Raw genomic sequence first — 23146 nt, forward strand, 5'->3', positions numbered from 1 at the left:
AAATCTTACTATATAAAACGTTTTGAGTGTTATCTTTTTATACCTGGATTTGTCGTATTTTAGATAAAATATATTTAAGATCTGAAATAGACCTCGATCTATCTTTCGATAGTGCTCCCGATTTGTTTGGACGTAAAATGACAGGGAGATATTTATAGATGATATTTAAGCTTCCGAATCATATATTTTTGACATAATGGCAGATAATAGTACAGTAAAAGCCTTTAGTTCCGCCGGTGTTACAACTGTTGACTTAGTAGTTATTGTTATCTATCTTTTACTGTGTCTTGCTACTGGAATATGGGTAAGTTAAATTAAATTTATTGGAAGATTGATATAAGTACATTGTAACTTAATTTTACTGTGTCGTTATTATTCTATTCTCTATTCTACAAACAAGTATATTCTGTTATAACTGTATTTAACTGAACTTAATGAGATATGTACAAATATATAAATCACCATATATTTCATATTGTCTTTTCTTGAACACGTGCTTGCTTTGTATTTTGTTAGGCGACATGGCGAACACAAAGAGGCAGTATAAGTGGATATTTTCTGGCAGGAAGGGATATGATCTGGGTCACAGTAAGTACTATTCTGTATTGAGATTGATTGTAACTTGCAGTTCAAATGTTTTATCCCGCCATTAATGAAACAGAATTTTGTATTCTCATCTTTCCTAGCAAAATAAATACCATAATATAATGTAATGATAAAGTTTATAAGTACTGTTAATGCAATTATACTAAATTTTGATATCTATCAAGTCGTCAATTATTTTCAAGATGCGGTTTGCGATATTTTTTTCCATTATATACTTACGGTGTGTTGACCTTTTTTGTTTAATTGATTATAAAGTTTTCTTTTTTCTATGGCCCATAAAGATCAAATGTTTTGTCGTGGGCTATCCCGAGGCTGAATGTTGAAAAATGCTTCTAACACAGTTCATATAAAATTTAGGATTTTGAATAGTAGCATTTATTTAAGACTGTTGCTAATTAAAAATATGTGTGTTACAAGTAAAAAAAACATTAAACAAAACTGTAAGAATATACTTAATCTGCCATGAATAGCCTTTGTTCCCAAGTTACTTCGTGTAAAAGATCAGCATATAAACTTAACTGCACTACAATTGACTTCTTCCTATTTTTATAATATGTGATACGGCTTTCTTGAACCAAACGTTTTCGGACACAAAAGTAACAGAAAACTAATGGGAAGTTATAAAATAAACTGACATCGGCAGAATAGCCAACTCAGAAAATTGCAACTTTAGATTTATGAATTATATTCAAATATACACACATTACAAATGGAATGAATCATGTTCGTCATTCTCTACTGTATTTCCTTTAGAGTCTGTTGGTCAGCCAGCAGCAGTGCCGATCAAAGTAAACATAACAGTATATTGTCCCTTTTAAATGTACAGTGTAGATCACTTCTAACCTCTCATCAAATCTGTCAGAATCTGTCAGGAGAACTGTTCTAGGACAGTATGTAGAACTGTCATCCTGACACCTTTTAGACAGTTCTAGCTAGAACAGTTCTAACCTAGAACTGATTTGGTCAGTTCTACCTAGAACTGATTTAGACAGTTCTACCTAGAACTGATCCTGACAGTTCTACCCTAGAACAGTTTTAGACAGTTCTACCTAGAACTGACCAAATCTTTGGTCAGTTCTACGACTAGAACAATTCTACGGCTAGAACAGTTCTACGACTAGAACAGTTCTACGATTAGAACTGATTTGGTCAGTTCTACGGCTAGAATTGATTTAGTCAGTTCTATCCATAGAACAGTTTTAAGAACTCTTTGTCTTAAATATAAATAAGTCAAAAGAATATAATATATATTAAAAAATTCTCATCACAGCACTGTTTTAACATTTCTCTAACTGCAGTGACGTCATTTAGAACTGTTCTTCAATCCTGACAGTTCTACGGTTAGAACTGATTTGGACAGTTCTGCTGTTAGTTCTACGGTTAGAACTGATTTGGTCAGTTCTGCTGTTAGTTCTACGGTTAGAACTGATTTGGTCAGTTCTGCTGTTAGTTCTACGACTAGAACTGATTTGGACAGTTCTACCTAGAACAGTTTTAGACAGTTCTGCCCTAGAACTGATCCTGACAGTTCTACCTAGAGCTAATTTGGTCAGTTCTACCTAGAACTGCTTCTGACAGTTCTACTTAGAACAGTTATAGGGTAGAACTGTTCTAGGTAGAACTGTTCTAGGACAGTTTAGAACAGTTCTATGACAGATTATTCTGACAGTTCTAATGAGAGGTTAGAAGTGATCTCCACTGTACAAGAGATGTGTTTTTAAAATAGCTTTCATTGAGTAAGCGTAAGACTGAAAACATTTTGGAAGCTAAATATTTAAAATGATAGGGAGATCAAAACCACAAGGGCTTAAACTTGTCTGATGTTAGTTCTGCAATCTTACTTTTTGAAAAAAATATCAACGAATTTACCATCAGATCGTACAACTTAAATCATCTTTAGTCTTTGAATACAGGATTAATATTTTCAATTGAATGATTGCAAATTGCATCAAACCTTTTTGGGTTCAGAATATTTAAGTTTTTTTTAGCTGTGAGTGAACTGTTATGCATACTCCTGTTCGTATTGATTTTGATGAGAGAAAAAAAAAGATTTCAATAGCCATGTGAATCATTTTGAATATCCAATCTGCATGCATTTAATTCAGTAACCAACCTACTAAGTCATTACAATCATCAAGTTAGCTTCCAACTGTTTGTTGAAGTGTACAAAAATTAGTCCGACGTAGATCTATTCTAGGCGTTTGTTTCAAATATAAAACTTTACAAGATCTTTAAAATTTCAGCTTATTTGTTCCAAGTAACCTTTTTTATTTTCTCTAACAAATCAATTGTAAGATTGACCTGTGTTAGCATTTCTACAATATCGTTTTATTGGAGTAAGGTTTTTTTTGGACATCAGAACGAGGCCAAACAGTTTAGATAATGCGTTAAATCGGGACAGACAAAAACCTTTCTTCCCCATTCAATATTTATTAACTCGGGGATAAAATATATCTAAACTGTTGCCATACACAATTAAGACAGCAGATAACCAGAAAGTCGAAACACATATAGAGAAAGTGTAGGGAGCTCATCAGACTCATTACAGAATTCCGACTCTCTGTTTAGCATGGTTTGATCTGCAATTGGCGTATTGCAATGCTATAAAGTCCTAGGAACTCTTTGGAGGCATTCTCGTAACACAAACTTAGCCACGTCAATTGCTGAAAACAACTTTTCAATTTAAAGTACAATGTTAACAATATTTTGATCATTTTATTTATCACTAGATTGGAGCCTCTTTATTCGCCAGTAACATAGGTAGTGGTAGCTTTGTTGGTTTGGCAGGAACCGGTGCAGCCAATGGTATAGCAGTGGCGAGTTACGAACTCAATGTAAGGTTTCATTAAGTTAATATTTTGTTATAACCGGTTTTATCAACTTCCACACCCGGTCTTGGTCTTTTGTACTGGATATTAATCTGAAAGTCATGGGGGATAGAAGTTGCTTAACCTGTCGACGCAACTTCTGGCTATTCCGACTGTTCTTACATTAAAGATTGTTCCCCCCTTATCATGTGCTATTTGAAATCACTATTTACACATCAAAAGCAAGAAATGATAGAGACTGAACATGATATGGAGTATACTTGAATGTGATCAAAACAATAACACAAGTTGAATAAAATAGATATTTAGAGGAAACCATTTGGTCATTCACAATTAGATACACACTTAAAATATATGCCAATATCTCTCGAGAACTTCGTCCGAAAAAAGTTATAACTGAAAGCAAAAGAGACCACCAACTATCTTGCATCAACATCAATATCTCAATAAATATCGATATGAAGAGACAACCGCTAACTAGATTTGAGACAGGCGCATAAATGTAGATTTGAATAGACAACCGCTCACTAGACTTGAGACAGGCACATAAATATTGATATGAAGAGACAACCGCTCACTAGACTTGAGACAGGCAAATAAATATAGATATGTAGAGACAACCGCTCACTAGACTTGAGACAGGCACATAAATATAGATATGTAGAGACAACCGCTCACTAGACTTGAGACAGGCACATAAATATAGATATAAACAGACAACCGCTCACTATACTTGAGACAGGCAAATAAATATAGATATGTAGAGACAACCGCTCACTAGACTTGAGACAGGCACATAAATATAGATATGAACAGACAACCGCTCACTATACTTGAGACAGGCAAAAAAATATAGATATGAAGAGACAACCGCTCACTAGACTTGTGACAGGCAAATAAATATAGAAATGAAGAGACAATCGCTCACTAGGCTTGAGACAGGCAAATAAATAAAGATATGAATAGAAAACCGCTTACTAGACTTGAGACAGGAAAATAAATATAGAAATGAAGAGACAACCGCTCACTAGACTTGAGACAGGCAAATAAATATAGAAATGAAGAGACAACCGCTCACTAGACTTGATACAGGCAAATAAATAAAGATATGAACAGACAACCGCTCACTATACTTGAGACAGGCACATAAATATAGATATGAAGAGACAACCGCTCACTAGACTTGTGACATGCACATAAATATAGATATGAAGAGACAACCGCTCACTAGACCCGAGACAGGCACACAAATATAGATATGAAGAGACAACCGCTCACTAGACCTGAGACAGGCACACAAATATAGATATGAAGAGACAACCGCTCACTAGACTTGAGACAGGCACATAAATATAGATAAGAAGAGACAACTGCTCACTAGACCTGAGACAGGCAAATAAATATAGATATAAACAGACAACCGCTCACTATACTTGAGACAGGCAAATAAATATAGATATGTAGAGACAACCGCTCACTAGACTTGAGACAGGCACATAAATATAGATATGAACAGACAACCGCTCACTATACTTGAGACAGGCAAATAAATATACTAGTAGATATGAAGAGACAACCGCTCACTAGACTTGTGACAGGCAAATAAATATAGAAATGAAGAGACAATCGCTCACTAGGCTTGAGACAGGCAAATAAATATAGATATGAATAGAAAACCTCTTACTAGACTTGAGACAGGAAAATAAATATAGAAATGAAGAGACAACCGCTCACTAGACTTGAGACAGGCAAATAAATATAGAAATGAAGAGACAACCGCTCACTAGACTTGATACAGGCAAATAAATAAAGATATGAACAGACAACCGCTCACTATACTTGAGACAGGCACATAAATATAGATATGAAGAGACAACCGCTCACTAGACTTGTGACATGCACATAAATATAGATATGAAGAGACAACCGCTCACTAGACCCGAGACAGGCACACAAATATAGATATGAAGAGACAACCGCTCACTAGACCTGAGACAGGCACACAAATATAGATATGAAGAGACAACCGCTCACTAGACTTGAGACAGGCACATAAATATAGATAAGAAGAGACAACTGCTCACTAGACCTGAGACAGGCAAATAAATATAGATATAAACAGACAACCGCTCACTATACTTGAGACAGGCAAATAAATATAGATATGTAGAGACAACCGCTCACTAGACTTGAGACAGGCACATAAATATAGATATGAACAGACAACCGCTCACTATACTTGAGACAGGCAAATAAATATAGATATGAAGAGACAACCGCTCACTAGACTTGTGACAGGCAAATAAATATAGAAATGAAGAGACAATCGCTCACTAGGCTTGAGACAGGCAAATAAATATAGATATGAATAGAAAACCGCTTACTAGACTTGAGACAGGAAAATAAATATAGAAATGAAGAGACAACCGCTCACTAGACTTGAGACAGGCAAATAAATATAGAAATGAAGAGACAACCGCTCACTAGACTTGATACAGGCAAATAAATAAAGATATGAACAGACAACCGCTCACTATACTTGAGACAGGCACATAAATATAGATATGAAGAGACAACCGCTCACTAGACTTGTGACATGCACATAAATATAGATATGAAGAGACAACCGCTCACTAGACCTGAGACAGGCACACAAATATAGATATGAAGAGACAACCGCTCACCAAATTTGAAACAGGCACACAAATATAGATATGAAGAGACAACCGCTCACTAGACTTGAGACAGGCACATAAATATAGATATGAAGAGACAACTGCTCATTAGATTTGAGACAGGCAAATATAGATATGAAGAGATAACCGCTCACTAGACTTGAGATAGGCAAATAAATATAGATATGAATAGACAACCGCTCACTAGACTTGAGACAGGCAAATAAATATAGATAAGAAGAGACAACTGCTCACTAGACCTGAGACAGGCAAATAAATATAGATATGAAGAGACAACCGCTCACTAAACTAGAGACAGGCACACAAATATAGATATGAAGAGACAACCGCTCACCAAATTTGAGACAGGCACACAAATATAGATATGAAGAGACAACCGCTCACTAGACTTGAGACAGGCACATAAATATAGATATGAAGACACAACTGCTCATTAGATTTGAGACAGGCAAATATAGATATGAAGAGATAACCGCTCACTAGACTTGAGATAGGCAAATAAATAAAGATATGAATAGACAACCGCTCACTAGACTTGAGACAGGCAAATAAATATAGATATGAAGAGACAACCGCTCACTAGACTTGAGACAGGCACATAAATATAGATAAGAAGAGACAACTGCTCACTAGACCTGAGACAGGCAAATAAATATAGATATAAACAGACAACCGCTCACTATACTTGAGACAGGCACACAAATATAGATATGAACAGACAACCGCTCACTAGACTTGAGACAGGTACATAAATAAAGATATGAAGAGACAACCACTCACTAGACTTGAGACAGGCAAATGAATATAGATATGAAGAGACAACCGCTCACTAGACTTGAGACGGACACACAAATATATGACCTTATCTTACCTCCTATACATTTCTAGGAATACCATTGGTTAAAAGCGACCGCATGAAGACCCTGTATGTTTAATATGGGTTAGTAGGCGTGGTTAATTTTAATACACGGTTAGTTGTGATATTACGTCCCTGTATAAAAATAGACACAGCGTTGAGGAAAAATCTGAAACGTTTCACCCGGACAACAGATGAAGCAATTGATGATGATAATTGAAATAAATGCAGAAAACACATTAAAAGCTAACAAGTTGTTATTGTTGGCATTTGTTTTTGTATGGAGCAATGGAAGTAGGTTCTTTATATTGATGACTTGATCACTTTGATAGGCCACTAGTCTAAATGTCGCATGTTAGGATAGTCGGTAAGATAAATTCGTTACAAAGTGTGCTAGTGACCTAATAAAGATATACATGGGGTCAGTATATTCCATATGGGGTGAGAGGAAGCTCTAATCCCATATGGAATTTACTGACTCCATATATATCGTATTAGGTCACTAGCACACTGTGTAACTAATAGAGTTCTATTGCTGTTAATGTACTTTGCGTAAATGTTAAGATCCTGAAACCTTTGTTGTGCATTTCAAAAATGTATTCTTCTAGTTATGATATCTTTAAAAAACACAGATCAAGTTTGAATTTTAGTGGCGTCACTTTAACCGTTCTAGAGTTATGCCCCTTTACAAATGGAAAAATTGCTGAATTTTTCGTTTCCGTTCTCTAACTTTAGTTTGCCTCAACCAAATGTTATGAAACTTATACACAATGCTTATTACCACAAAACACAGATCAAGTTTGAATTTTGGTGGTGTCACTTTTACTGTTCTAGAGTAATGCCCCTTTACAATCAGAAAAATTGCTGAATTTTTCGTTTCCGTTCTTTTACTTAAAAGAGGGACGAAAGATACCAGAGGGACATTCAAACTCATAAATCGAAAACAAACTGACAACGCCATGGCCAAAATAAAAAGACAAACAGACAAATAATAGTACAGATGACATAACATAGAAAACTAATTTAAAAAGTCTAAGCAACACGAACCCAACCAAAACTGGGGGTGATCTCAAGTGCTCCGGAAGGGTAAGTTTGCCTCAACCAAATGTTATGAAACTTATACACAATACTTATTACCACAAAACTCAGATCAAGTACAAATTTGGGTAGTGTCACTTTTACCGTTCTTCAGTTATGTCCCTTTATAATTTTATATGATATGCAAGCGGGGACATCATCTGTGTCCCATGGGCACGTTCCCCATTTATTAAAAATGTTAATGTATTCACATAGAAGTTATTTCAAAGTTAAAATGTTGAAAGGAAATCCTCCAATGGAACGTTGCACATGCACAAAATCTATTTACAGTAATGAACAAATTATATACACGAAGCACTCATAGTATGTTGGCCAATATGTAAATTTGATATTAAAAGCAATGTCTAGCTAAATAAAATCTATGAACAGTCGGCACTTATTTAAATCAGTGTCTGCTCCATGACAGTCTTGAACATTAAAACTCAATATTAAATAAAAGACACTGCTATTTTCAGTGTTTGGTACAGGTTGGCTGTCACTGTGCACATCAGTTCAACATAGAACCCTATGGAGAAAACCCAGAGAACTCTTTTTGTCAGAAAACACCGTCAAACATCCAAACATACTATCCACACTGATCTGTGTCCACACTTGTATCATCTATAAATATATATATATAAAGCCAATGCTAAAAGACAATGTAGTTAAAAATTGAAACAAAAAAGTTTATCAATTTGTTTTTGTTCGCAGGGTTTATTTTGCTTGCTGTTGCTAGGATGGTTATTTGTTCCTGTTTATATAGCCAGTGGGGTAAGTATTGATAGTATGATTGAATGATTGTTGCTTGCTAAATGCCCTGTGCTAATTACTTCGTGCATATATAGAACAAATTAACAGTAGGTTCTGCATAGGGGGACCGGGATGAAGGTCGGAAAATAAGCACTGCCACTGAAAAATAATGGTATATTAGAAAGGCCATAACTTAGAAATCATATTTGACTAGAATAACCATTATAATATAGATACTACTACAGTGTAATGCAATCATGTTTCAAAACTTGTCCATATGCTATCTATCAAAATCATCAACACTGTAAATCTAAGTGTTAATAAATAGAACACTGCTTGAACGCTTTTTTGTAACACTTTTTGAACGTGTAATGGTGTTCCAAATGTTTACACTAGTGTTCATCAATTGAATGTGTGGTGTTCAGTTTTTAATGCCTTTGTGTTTCATTTTTGAACACTTGATGTTAAAGTTCTTAACACTTAGTGTTCAACGATTTAACGTGTCCGAATGTTCAAAATCTTAATACGTCGACGCGTTCAACAGCCATGTAACACTTTTTGAACACACAGAACATGTTTAAAGCCAAAGTGTTAAGATTCAGAACACCAAACGTTAACTTTCAGAACAGTTGACATAAGTGTTCAAAGTGATGGTGTTCAAATGTGGAACATGTTCTATTTTCAAGCGTACATAATTTTCCATAAGTACTCAACTTAAATAAACTGTTATAAAAACTATATTCAATCAGGCAAAATATAACAATAAAACATATTTTAGCAAGTAATTCTTTATGTAATCAAATGAGCATATTATATGTAAGAAAAGTACACCATATACCTTATGATATCACAAGTAACAGTCAATGAAATCACATACATAATGTTTTTAAACCGACTTAAATATATATAACAAATAATGATTTTCCCCTACATGACTAGATAGTTGCAACATCATTTGTATCCTAACCAAAAAAGCATGTCAATGTGATAATTAGATAGTTTATGATATAGGTATTTGTCACAATGAAAGTTTAAAAGTTTGCAAATTCCAACAGTTCTTGTACGATCACATACAATGTACGCTCCACTTTTCAGTGCATCTTCACTTAAAGCTATCAACTGGGTGGCATTTTATGTGTTATTATCAACTTCCAATGTCAAAATCCTCCACAACAAGGAATGTCTATGAGCCTATATATCCTGCAAAATAAAATTAAAAATTAATAGAAGAGAGTTTTTCATAAAGCATCAAATTATGCAATGCTTGTTATGCTTTAATGTCGATATATACTAGTGTACACATTGATATTCTATAGCAATGAAATGCAAGTTTTGACATTATAAATTACAAAAGTCGATTTCTTGACCTAAGGTGAACAGATAGAAATGATACACCCACATAAGCTATTAATATACATATATTGTCATACCTTTTTTCGACATCTTTCTTTTTTCCACCACTTTATAGCATGCAGAAATGACCTTTTTGGGATTATTGGCTACCGGTTCCTAATTCAAACATTTTAATCTAACGATTCCTGCAAATAAAAAAACAAATGCATTTTCTAAGTCAAAAATGGTGTTCCAAATGTTTGCACTAGTGTTCATCAATTGAATGTGTGGTGTTCAGTTTTTAATGCCTTTGTGTTTCATTTTTGAACACTTGATGTTAGAGTTCTTAACACTTAGTGTTCATCAATTGAATGTGTGGTGTTCAGTTTTTAATGCCTTTGTGTTTCATTTTTTAACACTTGATGTTAGAGTTCTTAACACTTAGTGTTCAGCTAATGTATGTATGTCGAAAATCATCATTTATTCTGTATAACAGACAGACTGTTTATTCATCAGTTTAGGAAATCATCAGAACAAAGCTGACAGTTATTTACGTTTATATCTAAAGCCCGTTTTTTAATTCGTCTTTTATGTTGATAGAAAATTTGGATATAACAGTTATGAATATTTGACAAATATATATCTGGCATGAGAAAATAACAAGGAAGCCATCGAACTACATATGGAGATTATTCTAACTTGTTACTTACTTCTTTCGTGTTCATATGGGATAGAAGTCCCTTCTCCAGTTCTCTTTCTTATGTGTATCCATTCTTCGTTTAACCGCCAAATCGCAAGCCGATATCTGTTTCCGGTATTTGGTATCCTGGTATATTTTTTTTAACACGAGGTGTTCAAAATTTCGAGCGATTTGAACACTGATTGAACATGTAATGTTAATAAAATGAACGGATCATGAAATAAGATAAACATCGACATATTTTTATTACGATATTATCATAACAGGCCTCATTGATATGCATAATTATGTCACTTATAAGTAAAACTAGTATATATAAATAAATAATAAAATAAATTCATAAACTATACATATATGCCAGCTTGGAAGTTTAATATTTCACAATTTCTAAAATATTAGCCAAAAATTCACAAGATCATCATCCTGCGTATACATTCATATTTTTTAAAGAATTTCTTTTTGAATTTGCCAATTGGAAGGATAGAAAATCGGACAAACGACTGTCTTCTTTTTTAGATCAGAATTTGAACACCGGTGTTCACTGCGTCTGAACACATATGTTAATATTTTTAACACAAACGTTAAAACGTTGAACACGTCTCTAAGCATGAACATATGACGTTAAAATATTGAACATTAGGTGTACAAATTTGGAACGCGTCCGGACGCGTCAGGCGTCAGGTATATTTACAGTGAAGTTGTACTGTACGCATGTTTTATAAGAAACTATATATTAGTTTAACACCCCTTAATTATGTTTAAAACCTTCATTTTACTTATGTAAAGAAAAAAGTTAACTGTTTTGTTATTTTTTAATATTATTTGACCCCATTGTTTAAATATACAATAAAATACCCCTTAATTATGTTTAAAACCTTCATTTTACTTATGTAAAGAAAAAAGTTAACTGTTTTATTATTTTTTAATATTATTTGACCCCATTGTTTAAATATATAATAAAATACCCCTTAATTATGTTTAAAACCTTCATTTTACTTATGTAAAGAAAAAAGTTAACTGTTTTATTATTTTTTAATATTATTTGACCCCATTATTAAATAAACAGTAACTGCAGTTGCAAATAACGGAATTGGTGCACTTATAGTTAAGACAAATAATTCACACACTTGAAAAATCCAACACAAAGGAAACGCGCTATTCTTCATCTCAAATTTTCAAAACAAATCAAAAGGTCGAAAAAGAACCAATAACTTTACCAAGATTAAAGGTCATTCAGCTACTATTCCTACATAATAGTAGCCTACTTTTACAGACCACCAAGTTTATCAAGAAATTTGGTGTTTATTTCATTTACAGGTGTTCACCTTACCAGAATATCTGAAGAAACGCTTTGGGGGACAAAGACTTCAGGTGTACATGTCTGTGCTGTCTCTTATTATATACGTCTTCACAAAAATATCTGTAAGTAATCGTTTCAGACCATAAAGACAGTGCTACTAGTGGATAAATTCTCTGATTGTCTTCTTGTGATCTACTCCAAAAACTGAAAAATGTTTTGTATGTAGCTATATATATAGAGAGAATGTGAATTTCTTTGAAAAATAATTAGTGACAGTTCCAATCTCCACTACCTACAATAAGAATTATATAAATGTTGAAAACGAATCGAAAGCATAACAGAAAATAAACATTGTGTGTATTATTTTGAAATATGAAAATTTGACTATCGGATTGTCAGAGACCGAACACATTCAATGAAGTAATAACGACTTTTCAGCACAAATTTATGTTCACATTACAGGTAGATATGTATGCAGGTTCAATATTCATACAACAAGCAGTAGGATGGGATCTTTATACCGGTGTTATAGTACTGTTGGCTATTTCAGCTATTTATACAATTTCGGGTATGGATATAGTTTCGGATATTAAGATGTTTTTTTATCTAAAGTTTTATTATTTTTCTAAAAAAATATAGGTGAAAAAAAAACAATTGATGTCTGAAAATTGTCTTAACGTTATAGATTTGTTCAGGTTATTACAATCTTGTTCATCGTTACATGGTCTGTAATTCATTCCGTTTTTGACATTTTGTAACTCCAAATTGCTTTAAAATAGTTTTTCTTTTTAACTGAACTTGTGTATTAACGAAACGATATATGTACCAGGACTTGTTATCACTTGTAGGTGGACTAAAAGCTGTTATATATACGGATACTCTTCAGACTGTCATCATGGTTGCTGGAGCTATCGTTCTTATGGTGCTAGGTAGGTACATCTTTTTTGTAAAATCACAATTCTTTTTTTGTACATTTGCACATGTAGTATGACGTGTTTTATTAATAAACGTTATCTCATCATTCACACTTCATTATTTTTCAAACCTTAAGAACTTTTTTCAAAATACTAGCTTAACAAAAGATTAACAGAAGATAACAAAGGGAAATAAATTTGTTTTTAAATGACAACACCATGCCAAAAATCGAAAAAAGAGAACATTCTTCAAAATACAACACAGCAAACTTGAGACTGAAGCGCTTTTCTGGATTAACCTTCATCAGGCACGCTCAAAACCGAATACCAACTTTACCACCAGGAACCCATTGTTGAATCGCTTCCTTGTAAGTAGCAAATCTCTTTCAATGGAATTATTATTTGAAACGCAAACTCTGCAGTATCGTGTCAACTGGTACATATATGCTCGATATTTAGGTATTGCTAATATGTTGATATCAACTCTGTAAAGTTTAGTTCTTAATCGACCTTCATTGTCAATTTCTTGATGAAAGTACTACATTGTATATAACGGCACATCTAAGCCTTGTTATATGTACCTAAGACAAATATGTTTGAGACAGAGAATGTTTCATCGCGATGTAAAATACACAATACAAAGATTACTCAACTTCTTCCGTAGCATTTATCAAAGTTGGTGGGCTGGAGAAGATATACGTACTGTATCCCGAGGCATTACCATCGCCTCTTATCGATAATTCTACCTGTGGTCATCCTACTGACGAAGCTTTTCATTTACTACGAGATGCTGTAACAGGAGACATTCCTTGGCCAGGAAATGTTTTTGGCATTTCTATACTGAGCTGTTGGTACTTCTGTTCAGACCAGGTACGAAATTAAATAAAATGTTGAAATGTAAACAATGACAAAAGATATCATGTCCATAATAAATGTGCAGAGTTGGATGCATATAGATCTTTAGCAAGATAAGTTTTCCAACAGCTGAATTAACCTCTATTTCTAGGAATGCATTAACCTTCAGAAAGATGTTATTCTATATGTTAGTAAGATATAACATATTTTACACTGAAGATAGTTATTTGTGAATACATATGAAAGCAGATTAGCATAACGCTTTCCCGATCGTTTCGACATTGCAATATTATACTAAACAAATTTTTGTTTGGCCTGATCAAATTAGCCAATTAAACATGTTTTACAAAAGAGATTTTTGAACAAGTATGAGTTTTGCAGCCCTACGCACTGTCATTATTGGCTTTTGGTGGTGGGTTATCTTCGCCAAATGATTTTTCTTTTAATTGTCTCACGTGACTGCTATTAAAATAAAGATTTGTTCATAAATCTGGATCAAAATACTACAGATCACGTGTTTCTATAAAGGTTTTATTTCCGTTTAGAATCAACAACAGATCAGCGGTCGACAACTCGAATGTAAAAATATTTCTATATATATTACGAAAGCATATTACTTTGATAAGACATTTGTAAACAAATAAATGTGTGTGATTAGTCGACTCTTCTGATGTCTTTCAGATGAACGAACATTAGTTGACAGTACTAGTATTGTTTTTGCCTGTTATACTTGTTGTATTTTACGTCAAGTCTTTTCTTCCTCGGTTTCTGTCTGTTCTTCTTCCTAACAGATTGGTGTCGATCCGTCTTCGTCAGCAATTTATTCGTCAATTTATGTTATCTTTCTTTGGCTATATTTGTTGATTCTCCTCCTCGCCGATTTAAGTTATCTTTCTTTGGCTATATATGTTGATTCTCCTCCTCGCCGATTTAAGTTATCTTTCCTTGGCTATATATGTTGATTCTCCTCCTCGCCGATTTAAGTTATTTTTCCTTGGCTATATATGTTGATTCTCCTCCTCGCCGATTTAAGTTATCTTTCCTTGGCTATATATGTTGATTCTCCTCCTCGCCGATATTTATGTTATCTTTCCTTGGCTATATATGTTGATTCTCCTCCTCGCCGATATTTATGTTATCTTTCCTTGGCTATATATGTTGATTCTCCTCCTCGCCGATTTATGTTATCTTTCCTTGGCTATATATGTTGATTCTCCTCCTCGCCGATTTAAGTTATCTTTCCTTGGCTATATATGTTGATTCTCCTCCTCGCCGATTTAAGTTATCTTTCCTTGGCTATATATGTTGATTCTCCTCCTCGCCGATATTTATGTTATCTTTCCTTGGCTATATATGTTGATTCTCCTCCTCTCCGATATTTATGTTATCTTTCCTTGGCTATATATGTTGATTCTCCTCCTCGCCGATTTAAGTTATCTTTCCTTGGCTATATATGTTGATTCTCCTCCTCGCCGATTTATGTTATCTTTCCTTGGCTATATATGTTGATTCTCCTCCTCGCCGATTTAAGTTATCTTTCCTTGGCTATATATGTTGATTCTCCTCCTCGCCGATATTTATGTTATCTTTCCTTGGCTATATATGTTGATTCTCCTCCTCGCCGATTTAAGTTATCTTTCCTTGGCTATATATGTTGATTCTCCTCCTCGCCGATATTTATGTTATCTTTCCTTGGCTATATATGTTGATTCTCCTCCTCGCCGATTTATGTTATCTTTCCTTGGCTATATATGTTGATTCTCCTCCTCGTCAATTTATGTTATCTTTCCTTGGCTATATATGTTGATTCTCCTCCTCGCCGATTTCTGCCAATCCTCCTTCTCTATTGATTTTTGCTAATTTCTCCTATCTCAGCTGTTTCTGTCGGATCTCCTTTCTCCTATCTCAGCTGTTTCTGTCGGATATCCATCCACAAACTTTTATATCTCTTCTCCTTCCTCTGCGATCTAGACTACATACCTTCCTCATCTATTTCCGTCGATTCTCCTTCCTCGTTGATTTCTGCCAGTTGTTCTTCCTTCGTGAATTCTGCCGATTATTCTTCCTGAACGATTCCTGTTTCTTCTCTATTTGTCTAAGTACTTCAGTTTTTATCGATGTAATAACTGTTTTGATATAGTCTATTCTGTTCTTACTAGTACTAACACTTTTGATAATATAAATTTAGGTTCTTGTACAAAGATCTCTGGCAGCGAAAAACATGCATCATGTTAAAGGAGGATCGATATTAGCAGCGTATTTGAAAATTTTGCCATTGTTCACAACAGTGTTTCCAGGAATGATTAGTAGAATTTTGTACACGGGTAATTATTCAAAGTTGTTTATTTATTATCATTAGTATTTTGACTTATGTATTTATTTTGATTTGTTTAATTTACATACGCAAAAGCATGTCACGAGGGAAACTGTTATCTTCATTACAACTTTACAAAACATATCTAATTAAATGCAGCATTACCGGATGTGTTAGGGGATATCGAAAAGATACAAATTTTGACTCGTAGGTATCTTGATGATTGACTCTACGATAAAACAGGAGATACTTTATTCCATTTCATGTCATATTGCTTGCGTAGATTCAACTGTACGACAGTGTGCTACATTTCAGATCATATAGCATACATGTATGTGGATCACGCTCTATATAAGATAAGTTATTACATTTTGGAATCAAAGTTCATGTGTACCTGTATGAAATATAGTTTAGAACATTTCATATCAGATTGCATGTGTAGATTCGGAGCCAGTTGTATGTAAAATAGTTTATGGATTTCAGATAAGATTGCCCGTGTAAGTTAGATGTATGCAAGTAAATTACTTACATTTCAGATCATATTACCTGAGTAGATCCAGCTGTATATAAGATAATTTTATAACATTTCAGATCAGATTGCGTGCGTAGATCAAGCTATATGTAAAATAATTTTATAAAAATTCAGATCAGGTTTCCTGAGTAGATCCGGCTGTATGTAAGATAATTTTATAACATTTTAGATCAGATTTTCAGTCCTGCGTAGATACAGCTGTACTTAATATATTTTTATTACATTTTAGAACTTATTTCTGCGTAGATCCATCTGTATGAAAGATGGTATGTTTCACTTTCGATCAGATTGCATGTGTAGATCAAGCTGTATGTAAGATAGTTTTACAACATTTCATATCCTATCACATGTGTAAAATCAGCTGTGTGACTGATATATTGTTACATTTCAGATCAGATTGCATGCGTAGATCCAGCAGTATGTAAGATAGTTTGTGACAATGCAGCAGGCTGTACTAACATAGCTTATCCTAAGCTTGTTGTTGAATTAATGCCTGAAGGTAGACTAGTATATAGATCTATTCTATTATTCATTTTGATATTTATTTTCACATAATGAATAATATCGTAATCATTCAAGTCGGTAAATTCAAATGTATGCAAAGAATATTAGTTCGAGAGTTGATTAGTACTATGGTTAAATATTGATCTTGAAAACAAACATTATTGGGAACGTGAACTTTATAAAGTTTCGAAAAGGGGTATTGATAAAGAATGTCCATTCAGTTCCGATTTTTTTTTATCAGAAATGTCATTTAATGCTAATAATTAATGCCATCAGTTAAGGTAATGTAGTATTATAATTCGTATCTCGTCTGCAGCCATTTTGTTTACAATTACAGTGTCTTCCGTCAGTTACCATGTTATACACGAAGAATATGCTTAAAGTTACAATGAATCCATGTTATCAGTTAACTGTATTTTTAAAAAGCGGTTGAGGTGACTCAATATTTAGCGACAGACAGTTCTTACATTATAGACAAAGTAACCTGCCTTATGTGAACGTAGTACTTAGATGTCTCGATATATTGATAATTTTAATTATATTGTAGGACTACGCGGACTTATGTTAGCGGCCATGATGGCTGCTTTAATGAGTTCTCTCACATCAGTGTTTAACAGTTCAAGTACTATATTTACAATGGATATATGGAAGCGTATTAGAGCAGGAGCTTCTGATGGGGAATTGCTAGTTGTTGGGAGGTAATGTATCCATGATTTCATGATTCATGTGTACACTATGTTAATAGACCTTATCGCTATTTAGGAATCTGCGACACTTGACTGAGAGCTTGCGACACTTAAACTATTGACGTCATACAACAATCAATGTTCCTTTGTGGCGTTAGACATTTTCTCTTGTGACGTCAAAACTTTACCGGAACCTTTGTTATGTTCAGTAATGGCGGACAAATAGCGATAGGTTGTATTGATACCCGTCTCCTCGTTATTCTTTCTGGGAGTCGGTTAATTTGACCTACATAACGGAAATACTGCAACTAATCTTCAAAAGGAAATTCATTATTGCATAAATAGGTACAAAAAAAATTATTTCGTCATTTTTTTCCGGCTTCTCTCTTGCGAGAAAAGACAGAAGAGGTGCATCATATTGAAATAAGAAGGAATCTATGCTTTATCAGTGGATTTATATAAGACCCATATAAAAAAAATAATGCCGAAAACCAAATTAATTTAAATTGATTATGTACTATTTAATTGTTGAAAATAATGGTTTAAATGGTTTGTAAATGTATTCCACTAATATATAATGATTAGGAGATATGGTATGATTGCCAATGAGACAACTATCCACCAACGTTCAAATGAAGTGGATGTAAGCAATGATATGCAATCGCGGACGGCCATTTACAATGAGAAAACCCCATACCGTATAGTTGGCTATTTATAAAAGGCCCCGACATGAAAAATATGAAACAATTCAATTGAGAAAACTAACGGCCTAATTTATAACAAACAATTTACGAAAAACAAATATGACAAACATGAACCTTGGGACAGTGGTGTACAAAAAATTTAACAGTACAACATAAGAACAAACTATAAAAATCAGTTGAATAGGGCTTAACTCATCAGATCGCTACAAAGCAGAAAAACATCAAACAAAAAAGTGGCAGTGTATTTATATATCCCTAGTGCAAATCTAAGAGTACTCGCAGTTACTGACAGCTAGTTCAAAGCGAATAACTACTAATAAAAAATCATGTATCTAAGACTAAAATATCAATCAGTGCACATCAAACATTCTGTTGGTTCAGTGTAAAGACGTCATTAACAGTCAGAGAAAAACATGACCTTGTGCACTGCCAAAATATAGGTATCGACAGATTGTAGTACCGTGCGTGTTCATATGTGCATGTATAAAATAATAGTTAGTATAGTTTTAAAACACTATTATAACATAAAAATCTTCTGAAATGATTTAACTATTCTTTGTAATTAACACTTAGTAACTTTTGTCTTTCTATCATACTCGGTTTTATTTTTAAGGTTTTGAAGCCACTATAGATAGATAACCATTTAGTACAAACCATATAAATTCATTTTATAGTGAATAAATATAGCCTATTTAAAAAAATAAATATATTTCTATATTTTCAGAATATTCATTATTGCTCTGGTGGTAATAAGCATAATATGGATTCCCGTGTTACAAGCATCTCAAGGGGGACAACTCTTTAATTACATTCAATCCGTAACAGGATACCTCGCACCGCCAGTGTTATCGCTCTTCCTATTGGCCATGTTGTGGAAAAGAACCAATGAAAAGGTTATTTATTATTAATATCTTTAAAAGATACTTAATTTCGTTTTACTAACTTTTCCATCTGCCGTTATTTACCAGTTTTGTCATGTTTTTTTCATCTGACGTTATAGACCAGTTTTGTCATGTTTTCCATCTGACGTTACAGACCAGTTTTGTCATGTTTTCCATCTGACGTTATATACCAGTTTTGTCATGTTTCTAATGTTGAACAATCTTTTCCATCTGACGTTATATACCAGTTTTGTCATGTTTCTAATGTTTAATAATCCTTTCCATTTGACGTTATATACCAGTTTTGTCATGTTTCTAATGTTTAACAAACCTTTCCATCTGACGTTATATACCAGTTTTGTTATGTTTCTAATGTTGAACAAACCTTTCCATCTGATGTTATATACCAGTTTGTCATGTTTCTAATGTTGAACAATCTTTTCCATCTGACGTTATATACCAGTTTTTTCATGTTTCTAATGTTTAACAAACCTTTCCATCTGACGTTATATACCAGTTTTGTCATGTTTCTAATGTTGAACAGTCTTTTCCATCTGACGTTATATACCAGTTTTGTCATCTTTCTAATGTTTAACAAACCTTTCCATGCATCTGACGTTATATACCAGTTTTGTCATGTTTCTAATGTTTAACAAACCTTTCCATCTGACGTTATATACCAGTTGTGTCATGTTTCTAATGTTTCATTAGTTACCGGACATATTTCTTTTTTTCTCTAAAATTCAAACCTTTTGGGTTTGTTCTTGAAAAATGGAAAGGCAGAATGCGTATAGGAAAACACTTTACAGTGAAAGTCGATGTCAAAAACTTAGTTTAATTTTATAGTAACCGTTGTGCATATTTTCAAAAAATCGTTTTTGCTCTCTGGCGTTGAAACTTCTGAAAGTTTGGGAATAAAACATGACAAGATTATTCATCACAACTAGAAGTTATGTTGTGTAAATTGGGAAAATACCGTACAGTGCAAGTCTTGGTCAACTTCTTAGTTCAATGTAGTCACCCCTATGCAATATACATAAACATTCCCGCTCTCTTACTTTCAAACCCCTTGGAGCTGGGTAATGAAACTTGGTATGATTATTCACAACTAGAAGGTATATCGCGTACAAGGACACATACCATAAAGTGAAAGCCATGGTCAAAACATGCAAGTCCATGCAACTTAGCCCTCTCTGTGGAAATGGGTCTTTCGTTGGTAATAGCTATGTTTGAATCGAATAACCATGATAACTTCTGATTCGCATTTTAATTTTATGGTGTTCTCTAGCGAGGTCCCCAGCAATGGCTTCCATCACTATCCGCAAGTTGCTTGGATGATTGATTGTTGGTTTGCTTACGTCTAGTACAATATATGTCATGCATATTCAGATCGAGAAAAAACGAGTTACAACAATTCAAATAAGTTGTTTCTGCAAACTATAATAATGAATTTGAAATTGTTCTAACGATTGCTAGTAACTTTTTATATAAACTATGTTTTGTTCGAACAGGGAAAAATCTGTAAAACTTTTAATTATTTAATATTGTAGGGAGCGTTTTGGGGATCAATATGTGGATTGATTGTCGGATTAGTACGCATGGGATTAGACTTTGGATATGGCTCACCAAAATGTGGCGAAGAAGATACAAGACCAACTGTTATATCAAAAGTTCATTTTCTTCATTTCACTATATTTCTGTTTTTCTTCAGTATGCTTGTAACTATTGTTGTTTCCCTGGTAACGAAGCCCGTAGACGAAAAACATGTAAGTTTTGTGGAATGACTGTTTAATCAAATATAAAAAGTAGTTATCTTGAAGTTACAACTTGCTATCTCGGAAAATGCTTTCATGTATCTACTTTGTAGAAAATATAAAAGCAATTAAGTTGTAATTTTTATCAATGTATTGCGTTTTGCATTTCGCAGTTATACAATGCATTGTGTGTAATACAAAACTCGACACACTGAGTTCAAAATAAATAATAAAGTCGTTCAACATTAACTTTATAATAATCATTGCAATAGAAAGATACCGAAAGGACATTCAAACTCACAAGTCGAAACTAAACTGACAACGCGTTAGCAAAAAAAGGAAAACGGTCAGAAGACAACAATAGTATACAAAACACAACATAAAAAACTAAAGACTGAGCAACACAAACAATAAACTGTGAAAAAGACTTTGTATGGATTAAAAAAAAAAACTTTTACTTTATTTTCTTACGATACTTTCGGTGTTCCAGCTAATCAGGTTAACATGGTGGTCACGTCATAGTACCCTCACACGAGAACCATATCCTGAAGAGATATTATGGGAAGAGAAGTCCGAACGCCTTAAAACGAGCCAAGCATCAAAGAAACACACGACAGGTATATTTCATTACACTTGATTCCTGTTGACATAATCATCATAACAAATAAGATTCTTTCCGTATAAACATTGAAATTTTACAATTTACAAATATATATATATCAATTTCAAATAAGATTGAAAGAAATATAGTTATAGTAATCCGTAGTCATACCCATTTGTATTTAATTGGTTTATATATAACAATAGTATACTTTTTTTTTAAAGTTATAGGTGCGCATTGGTCCATATTTTTCTCTCTATCGGATTCTTTTGTACCTATCTACATAAGACTCATCAGTTGCGCTCTAGGGATTATTGTAGTTAAAATGGCATTCAACACGAGTCTTTTAAAAATAGATTGCAAATATGATATTATAATTTCTTCTAAAATTTGTAGAAGAAATACCCACGTGGCGAAAGGTAGTTTATATGATATGTGGATATGAGAAGCCAAAAGAAATAACACGGACAGAAGAAGAAAAATTAGAACAGATAAGACTGTTGACACACATTAAAGAGGATCCTAATTGGAAATTGTTTGTTAATTTAAATGCATTACTGTTAATGTGTATTGGAATATTTATGTGGGCATTTTTTGCATGAAATAGTATTACATGTACCTTACTTAATACAAAGGAATATGTAAGTCTTATCTCGTCACTTGTCGTTCGTCCGTTGATAAAACATTTCAAAACAAATTATCTGAAGACACTGCTGGGACAGGAAACAAGCTTCAACGTAATCATTCTTGGATGGTCTAAAGTGTTTATCTATTATCCTACGTCTTTGCTATAGATGGAGTAAAGTATTAATACAGCCAAAAGTGTAATCTCTGTATGGCACATATTTATCTGTTTATCTCAACATGCTCAAGGCAGTAATTATTGTCGATTGAGTTACCTTTCTTTTATTTATTTACAATTGTTTTACTGTATCTTATTCTTCTGTAAATATAGTATATGTTGATATCGTAACAAAATATATGTGTGTAACCTTAAGATTTTCTGTAATTTTACATAATAGTATAGCTTTTGTACTACTGTTTGGTATCATAATAATAATAATTTAGTACTATTAAATACATGTTTTCTTACATTTTAATCCAACAGTATAGAGACATGAGACTATAAAAACGAAACACATGTTTTCAGAGTATATCACAGTAACATCAACATACATTCAGAAACATGAATGGTTATATGGAGTCTTTAGTCATCTAAAATGTTTTCTTGAATATTCATGAACTTGTGTGTTTTG

The 23146-nt window shown here is 33.4% G+C and overlaps 1 protein-coding gene and 1 long non-coding RNA gene across 2 annotated transcripts; one reads left to right on the forward strand and one right to left on the reverse strand.

The window, feature by feature from the left end:
• Positions 1-196: 196 nt before the first annotated feature.
• Positions 197-22929, forward strand: LOC127733987 (sodium/glucose cotransporter 4-like). The gene is made up of 15 exons (XM_052243479.1): positions 197-304; positions 517-588; positions 3336-3440; positions 8775-8834; positions 12163-12267; positions 12608-12713; positions 12994-13074; positions 13724-13929; positions 16103-16238; positions 17152-17259; positions 17812-17962; positions 19379-19547; positions 21086-21301; positions 21780-21906; positions 22290-22929. Exons 1-15 carry the CDS (start codon positions 197-199, stop codon positions 22490-22492), a joined length of 1953 nt encoding a protein of 650 aa, XP_052099439.1. The 3' UTR covers positions 22493-22929.
• Positions 9957-10927, reverse strand: LOC127733988 (uncharacterized). The gene is made up of 3 exons (XR_007997334.1): positions 10856-10927; positions 10244-10351; positions 9957-10013 (listed from the first exon to the last, which is right to left on the reverse strand). It is a non-coding gene; the product is annotated as an uncharacterized LOC127733988 (long non-coding RNA).
• Positions 22930-23146: the final 217 nt, after the last annotated feature.

This window comes from Mytilus californianus, unplaced genomic scaffold (assembly GCF_021869535.1).
Source record: "Mytilus californianus isolate M0D057914Y unplaced genomic scaffold, xbMytCali1.0.p SCAF_3, whole genome shotgun sequence".
Taxonomy (NCBI): domain Eukaryota; kingdom Metazoa; phylum Mollusca; class Bivalvia; order Mytilida; family Mytilidae; genus Mytilus; species Mytilus californianus.